Here is an 8,621-nt window from a genome sequence, read left to right on the forward strand (position 1 = left end):
TTCATAATGATAGATTATTCTCAGATGTACTCTAAAAGAGGGAATTGTTCTACAGTATATTTTTATTAGTAGTTTTTCTTTTCTTTTTCAAACTTCTCATAAGAACAGATCCTGGGAAAAGTAATCCTTAAGGGAATAGCCACACCCACATACAATTGAATATCCAGTGAAATTTTGTCCAAATGATTCTTTCAAAACTTGCGTTGTTCAGACAACACACTCAACCTATGTGCAGAGTTGACCGTCAGGAAGCCATTTGCACAACGGTGCATGGAGTTGCTTTCCCAGAACTCAAGCTATCATGTACTTGAAATATTTTACAAATTGTGAGCCAATTGGGAATAAAATATCTGGACTCCTCCATATTCTCTGACTTGGTCTTTGATCTACCATATATGGATTTTTGGAAGCACTTTGAGACCACACATCACAGACTAAATTAATTTAGTAGAATGTTGTTAAAACTAGGAGATATATAATATGACTCTTTTTTTCTTACACTACATCAAACAGAGTGATTTCTTTCTTTTCCTTATTTTTGAGATATCCCAAGGAATTACGTTGATAACATATGATCTAGTTAATATGTTAATATTTCAAACCCAAGCCTATAGAAATCTATAAAACGATGTACCTGCTATTTAAAAATACAAAATATTCAAATGTAAATAATTGTACGTTTCAAAGTAGTTAAATCTAAAGGCAAAAACTGTAGTTAACAAAAGCTTCTATTGTTCAGATCATTTATGAATAACTCTTTGGCATTATCTCCAGTATCAGTTTACAAGTCAAAAATAAAAACTAGTTACATTATTTTGAAGTCAAATTTTATAAGCCTACTAATGCTGCCCCACAGTAATACTGAATCCAAAATAATGTTAGGCAAATTTCCTAAAAATGCTATAGTATTATATCTGTACTACATTATATCCATGTGTTGAGACATTTTAAATAGTAATTTTTTAATAAAAAACAATCATACTGATCACCTGTTGTGCTTACTTTCAGAGGCAACTGAAAGGATGAAATCACTGACTTGGATCTTGGGCCTTTGGGCTCTTGCAGTGTGTTTCACAGTAAGTATCATTAATCACGATCATACATCTTCATACTTTTCTCATTAACCATTACTTCAGATTTCTTTTTACATTAATGATGTTACCTTTTCCTATATATTAGTAACTATTAACCATTGATGAAACACTGTTCTAGTGCTTAAATTTAAATTTAAAATCTAATTTAATTTCAATAGCCGCATATGTCTGATGGCTACAATACTGGACAGCTCAAGTCTATAATATCAGACTGCATTAAACAGATAAGTATAAATGTGGGTCCCCATACTCTAGCAATTACACAGTAGGTAAAACTCTGCAAAATGAGATAGTTTAAAGTAGTTGTTCCTAACATATGGAGTCACCTAACTCACTTATTAAAAATATAGTATTAAAGTCCTCATCCAAGCCTGAATAAGAGAATCCCATAATGGGACCTGGGAAGATGCATTTTGCAGAGGATTTAGGAGAATCCTTGCATGCTAAATTTTGAGGAAATAATAAACATTTATAGTAACACCTACCATATATTAAAAACTAGGTTAAGGACAACTATGCTTATTGTCCTTAACCTAGTGTTTCAGAATTTTTTAATGCATATTTTTAAAAGTAATAGAATGATACTCAATTTCAACAGAAGGGTCAATTAGTTCAGTGTTACAAAGAGGAGATTAATTCCAGAGGAACTTCTCCCAAAGTACCATAAAATCTATTATATCAAATGGGAAAATATGAAAGCTGATTTTTTAGAAGACTCTGACTTCCACAAAGCAGGCAACATAAAATTACATCATTCTGAAACACGAAACATAAAATAATACCTCTTTCTTCTACTTTTAAAAACTTGAATAAAAACAGGACATTCTGAGATGACTGAAGTATTCTGACTTCGGCCATGTTCCTGCATGCAATATGGGTGGACATAATTTTTGATAAGCCAATAAAACGTATTGACATCCGTTAAAGGTCATGTCTTAATGACTTCATCATAAAGCTGATTTTCAATATTTTCACATCCTCAAAATACAAGAGAAAAACATTTTATTCAGGCTTTTATTATACAAACAGTAACTTTTTATAAGATAAATTAGAAAAACAGAGCTTTCCAATAATATAAGCAGTTTAAATAGAAATGAGCCTTTTTCCAGCTGATATGATTAATGATGATTAATAATTACTGAACATTGGAAATGTGAAGGGTAGCATGTCCTTTGCATATACATATTTGTAGATGGGGTAAGTCATCATATTCAGCCTGTCACCTTTTGAGTGTTTTCTCTGTTATAGGTAATTTTCCAAATGCATTACATACATCATCTCTTTTTTAATCCTCAAAGCTAATCTCACTATTTTTAATCTCATTAAAATACAAATAAATTTAGATTCAAAGTATGCATGTCTTAGCTGGATTATTGCTAAATTGAATAATGTAGGAGATTAACATTAATTATAGCCCTTTGAGAGGGGAGTGTTTCTTCCTAATATAGTATTTTCATCATTTTCATCATTTTACTTTAGCCAGTTGTGGAAAGGGAGCTAATCACTGTGACTGGGTTAAGAGAACAGGAAAAGAATAGATATTTACTATGAAGATTTTTCATTACATAATATTTAGATCAACATCGGTATATCTTTAGGAAAAGGTACTTTCGGCTACTTTTTTAATTGTCTCAACAATAAAAATGTGTGAAATATTTTGCCATACTAAGGATTTGTTTTCTTGACAATAAAAAATCAAATCCTGAACTTCCACTTACCCTGACTAGTCCTTGGATTGGCAGCCCTTGGGTCAAACACCCTCCATAATAACATGAACCATCACTAGCTAGAGAAGACGAACACGAGGCTGGTCCCACAGAAGTGCCTTGGAATTTTTTGTTTGTTTGTTTCATTGGTGACATGAATAAAACTTTTACCAGCATGTTAAGGGCAGAAGCCAGGTTGAAGAGCAAATGTGAAGTGAGAAGTGGGGTTGGCAAATTTAGAATACCCTTTCATAGAGCTTTGCTTTGCAGGAAAGAGGTGAAAAGAAAGTCACAACAACAAAGGTATTGGTGGTTGAAACTGAATTTTTTGTAAACAGGGAAATATCAATTTCTATTTATTTCTCAAATGATGTCTTCAACCTCTCTGTACATGTTAGGTGAAAGGGGCAAGATTAGAATCAAGAGGTCAAATCAACGGGCCATTACAGTAATTTGGGTAAAAGTAAATGACAGATTAGAATGAAAGTAAGAAAGATGATAAGAAGTGGTTAGATTTAGAATTCAGGGAGTGGGATGAAGAGCTGATAGGATAGGGAGAAAAAAAATTGAGTTGAACATAAATGATAGTGTTTTTCTGAAGAAAATGAGCTAATTAAATGGCAGATACTACAGTTGCAGAAAGTAAAAGAGAAGACTGACAGAGCCAGGTCCCTCAGAAAATAATTATAAAGAAAAAGAAACTATCTAGCTATCAATGACTCCATGATTGTGTGGCCAGTAAATCAGGGAAGTTCATTTCCAATTGCCTGAAATATCTTGGTGAAGCAGGAGAAAAGCCAGTTTGGTGGGAGTAGATGAGAGCTCAGGATGAGGTGGAGAATGTTTATAAAATTGGCATCAACTCGGAAAATTACAGGCCTCTGGGGAAGTGGGAAGAGATAATCTAAGGTAAGATACTCAAAAAAGGATTTCAGGCAGCACTGAAGGACACTAACTTTCTGATGGTACAGTGCTTGTGACATCCTCTAGCGTTGTTAAGAACCTGGAATTAGGAATCCAGGAGAAAGATGGTTTACAGTAATACTAAAGTTTAAGATTAGCAAGGGTAATGGCCAGACAAATAGGTGAAGGGAGAACCACAAGAAGTGAATGTAGTTTTGTGTCCTATATAAACCATCTGCTCCAAGCAACCTGGACTTCTTGCCGTCAGTAGAGTGGAACTTCATTCTTACCCCAGAGCATTTGCATATTTTCCTTCTATTTGGCATGCTCCCTCCTTATTTTATATTCTTTAAGCCTCTTTTCAAATGACTCCTTATCACAGAGACAATCCTTTATCATTTTCCTATCCAGAACTGATCGCTTTAAATCCCCAATGTATTTGTTCCTTGCACTACTTTTCAGCTATTTTTAAATTTTTTAATGGAGATGGGGTCTTGTTATGTTGTCCAGGCTGGTCTTGAACTGCTGGCCTAAAGCTATCCACCTACCTCAGCCTCCCAAAGTGCTGGGATTACAGGCATGAGCCACCATATCCAGCCTCAGCTATTTTCATTTCTAAAAATTGTACTCTATGTAAACCAGACCCGAGATAAGCACCACCCTAGGCACTTTACAGGTGATATTTCACAACAAATGTGACAACAACCACAGGAGTTGGGTACTATTATGAACATCATTTTCCTGATGAGAAAAAGAGACTCAAAAAGGATTCCACACTCACCCAATCTCTATGTGCCAGAAGGAGAGCTCAAACACTGGCATGAAACTCCAGACACTCATTCCGCTCATTTCACTTCCCTTTAGATCACATTTATCCCCCACTTGTATTGTAATTACTCAGACTGTAGAGTCATAGAAGACAGGTTTGTACCCCCAGCAAACTGCCAGGTTGACATTCATGACATGAATGAACCAGCTCCTTCATTACCTCATTGCACGAAATAGTTGCTCACATGTGTTTCACAATTAATTAATGTTCGAAGACCAGAACAACCCTGAACTCTTGAATTAGACATAAAAAGACGTGTCTTTCCCATGCTGCAAAGGCATTTATTTCCATTTGGAATTTGGAATGACAGACTTCACTATAGGCCAAGGATAAGATTTTTGCTCATCTATTTTTTCCAGTCAATAATATCCAAGCTTTCATTGAGAGCCTATGTATTCAGAGGGCAAAAGAGAAACATTTTTCTTTGACACAGAAGTTCATACATCATAACTTAGATACATTTAACAATTTTCTATTGCTCAATAACAAATTACCACTAATTAGTAGCCTTTAAAAACTCATTATTATCTCAGTTTCTTTGGCCATAACTCTGAGCTTGGCTTAGGTGACTTCTCTGCTCAGAGTCTCACAAGGCTGAAAAGGTGTGTCCACTGCTGTATTTTTTTTTTCTGCACCTCAATGTCCTTTTTTAAGCCTTGTATGGTTGTTGGCAGGATTTAGTCCCTTGGTTGTTGGACTGAAGGCCCTACTTTTTTGCTGCCTATGAGCCAGGGGCCACTCTCAGCTCCTATAGCCAGTCTACCATGTACTTCCATGTAGCCCTCCCCACAACACGGCATCTTGATTCAAAGCCCAGAGGAAAGTATTTGCTGCAGCTTCAAATCTCTCTGATTCCTTCTCACATTGTAGAAGCTGTTTTAAAATGGCTCACCTGACAAGGTCAGGCCAGCATGTGCCAGCAGGAAGTAGAAATCTTGAGGCCATCTCAGAGTTCTGCTTACCACAGAAACCATTCACCCTTATATTTAACTGTGAAATACCTGATTTAAAATTATTTACTTCTTTGTTTCCACAGCATGGTGAGAGTCAAAGAGACCCCAGGGGACCATATCCACCTGGACCACTGGCTCCTCCTCCTCCACCACCTTTTCCTTTTGGACCAGGATTTGTTTCACCACCCCATCCTCCACCCTATGGTCCATGGAGAATTCCATCACCCCCTCCTCTACTCTATGGTCCAGGGAGAATTCCACTACCTCCTCCTCCACCCTATGGTCCAGGGAGATTTCCACCACCCCTTTCTCTACCCTATGGTCCAGGGAGAATCCCACCACCCCCTCCTCCACCATATGGTCCAGGGAGAATTCAACCACACCCTTTTCCTCCTCCTTATGGCCCAGGTTATTCACAGCCACCTTCCCAACCAAGACCCTATCCACCTGGACCTCCATTTTTCCCTGTAATTTCTCCAACTGATCCTGCCCTCCCTACTCCTGCACCCTAAATATAGACAACTGCAACAGGTGCCACCACCACCACAAAAGACACCACTACCCTCACAACTACTGCTTCTACTACCCAAAAATAAGAATTTCAACACTACTTCCAAGAGACTTTTAGATAAAATCACTTCCGTTTTTGGATGAGGATAAAAATTTCCAAAGCACTGAGCTTTTGGGAGAAATATCTTAGAAATTGTGAAACGATCCCCATGAACCTTTATGTCAGTAGGGGAAAATAAAGAATTGAGCAACAGTATGAAGTATCCACCATTATCAGAGCCAATAGTTTACACCCCAGTTATGTCACCTAAATGAATATTAGTGCTACCAGAGCCTGGCCTTGTCCCATGAGGCCAAAAAAGTAAATTAAGGAAAAATGCAACACGACACTTGGACTTGAAGCTTAGAGTTACAAAGTTACAAGAGTAGGCAACAAGATGCCCTCTTCAGTATGGCAACCCATCATACTATTACAAAGCCCAAAATAGGATGTTAATAGATACTAAAATGAAAGAATCTTGGCCCTCACCATAGCTTGCCCCATAAAAATTCCTGAGTACCATCTGATCACTGCTTATAAATAGTCGCAGAGAAGAAACACCATTCTAGCAAATCTAAATATCTGAGATGTGAATCACAAGTCTTGGAATTTGATATGAAAAAATCATTTTCTAAGCCAAGATAGAGATAGGAGATGGTTTCAGATAGCAATAAGAAGAAGCTGATGGCTGAGATTTCCAAGTGTATGCTGCATCTATTTGTTGATGTTTGAATCAGAAATATTATGATACGACTATTTAGGAAATGGCCTCATGATGTCATGAGAGCTTTATCTTTCATTCCATGTTTGACTTTTTCCTTCAGGACACTTAACTTCCCACATTGCCATCAAACACTTGTAAATTAAAACTTCTCAAGACACCTAAAGTAAGCACACAATTTTTATTTGTGTTTAATGCTCTCCTTTTTTTTTTCTTTTTTCTTTCCATGGAAAGGGTCTCACTCCCATCACCTAGGCTGAAGTACAGTGACGCAATCACAACTCACTGTAGCCATGACTTCCTGAGCTCAGGAAATTCCACTTCAGCTTCCTAACTGGGACTATAGGTGCACGCCACCACTCCTCGCTAATTCTTTTGTATTTTTAGCAGAGACGGGGTTTTGCTACATTGCCTAGGCTTGTCTTTCACTTTTGAGAATCTACCGGGATACAGGGACTCTTTTAGTAGCACAATAACAGCAATATTGAAGGTAGTCAAAGTAACTGTCTTCATGGAACTTATATCTAGTGAGATATTTTTTAAAAAGCAAACACATGTCAATAAAATGTAAGATGTGACAGTGTTTTGAAAAGTAATGAACAATGCATAGGGAGACACTAAGCAGTGGTGACTGGCTGTTTTATATAAGTTAATAATGGAGAAGTTCTCTGATGAAGTGATATTTGAGGAATGACTTGAAGAATATTAAGAAGCAAGGTACCAAATGATCTAGAGAAAAAGCAACCATGTAAAGATCTGAAGCAGCAATAAATTTTGTATATGAGAAGAGTCAACAAAAGTTAATGTGGTTCATACTCAGAAAAGAGGAGAGTGGAAGGAGATGATATGAAGAAGGCAGAGAAAAACACATCATAAAGGGATTTGGATTTTGAACTTTATTCTATATGTTATGGGAAGTCATTGTAGCTTTAAACGAAGAAATAATGTTATGTGATTAATATTTTAAAAACTTCATCGCTCTGGCTGCTCTATGGATAGAAAACTTAGAAGAGAAAGAGTGCTTAATACCTAGGTGATAGGTTGATAGATGCCGCAAACAACATGGCATACATTTACTTATGTAACAAACCAGCACATCCTTCACATGTATCCTGGAACTTCAAATAAAATAAAAAGAGCAAGAGTGGTGGCTATTTCAGGAGTCCTGATGAGAGAAGAGGTGGCTTAGACTAGGGAAAGATCAGCAGAGATGAAGCGAAGTGGTCAGCCGCAATATACAGTTGAAAAAATATCCAGAAATCTTTGATGAAGTATGGAATCTTGGATTCTAGGAAAAATACATAATCTAGAAGTAACTCTGATAATTTTGGCCTAAACAACTGTGTCAAGAGTGGTGTCATTTAGTAAGTTAAAAAATGGGAAAAGATCAGGGTGTAAGGGCTTGGAATATCATAAATTCTGCATTGGCCAAGTTAAGGTTGAGTTATCCGTTTAACTTCTGTATTATTGTATTGCTGTCATACCATGTTATCACCAAATTAGAAGCACAAAATAACAAGTTATCTCACTAATCTATAGAAAGAATTTTGTTAATAGTATAGCTCAAATAGTTCCTCTGCTTAGAGTCTGGCAAGGCTACAATCAAGGTATTAATAGGGCTGCATGCCTTTTTGCAGACTCTAGGGAAAAATCTGTTTTGAGGTTCATTTATCTCTCCTATATATCTCTTCTTCCTGACTCTTGTTTGGCTGCATCTTTCTCAATCTATCCAGAAAAAAAAAAATCACCTGTTTTTAAGATAAATTTCCTTTCCTTGATTATTTAATAAAAGATAGACTAGATTAGATATGAAGTTTAATGCTTTGTTGTAAAAATTGGGGGCAATTCAATAGCTGGTAATGACA

General features: G+C 36.5%; 1 protein-coding gene across 1 annotated transcript; it reads left to right on the forward strand.

Annotated features, from left to right (window-relative positions):
* Positions 1 to 1,022: 1,022 nt before the first annotated feature.
* SMR3A (submaxillary gland androgen regulated protein 3A) lies at positions 1,023 to 5,997 on the forward strand. Its single transcript, XM_063663233.1, has 3 exons — positions 1,023 to 1,076; positions 5,569 to 5,675; positions 5,754 to 5,997. Exons 1-3 carry the CDS (start codon positions 1,023 to 1,025, stop codon positions 5,995 to 5,997), a joined length of 405 nt encoding a protein of 134 aa, XP_063519303.1.
* Positions 5,998 to 8,621: the final 2,624 nt, after the last annotated feature.

This window comes from Pongo pygmaeus, chromosome 3 (assembly GCF_028885625.2).
Source record: "Pongo pygmaeus isolate AG05252 chromosome 3, NHGRI_mPonPyg2-v2.0_pri, whole genome shotgun sequence".
Classification (NCBI taxonomy): Eukaryota; Metazoa; Chordata; class Mammalia; order Primates; family Hominidae; genus Pongo; species Pongo pygmaeus.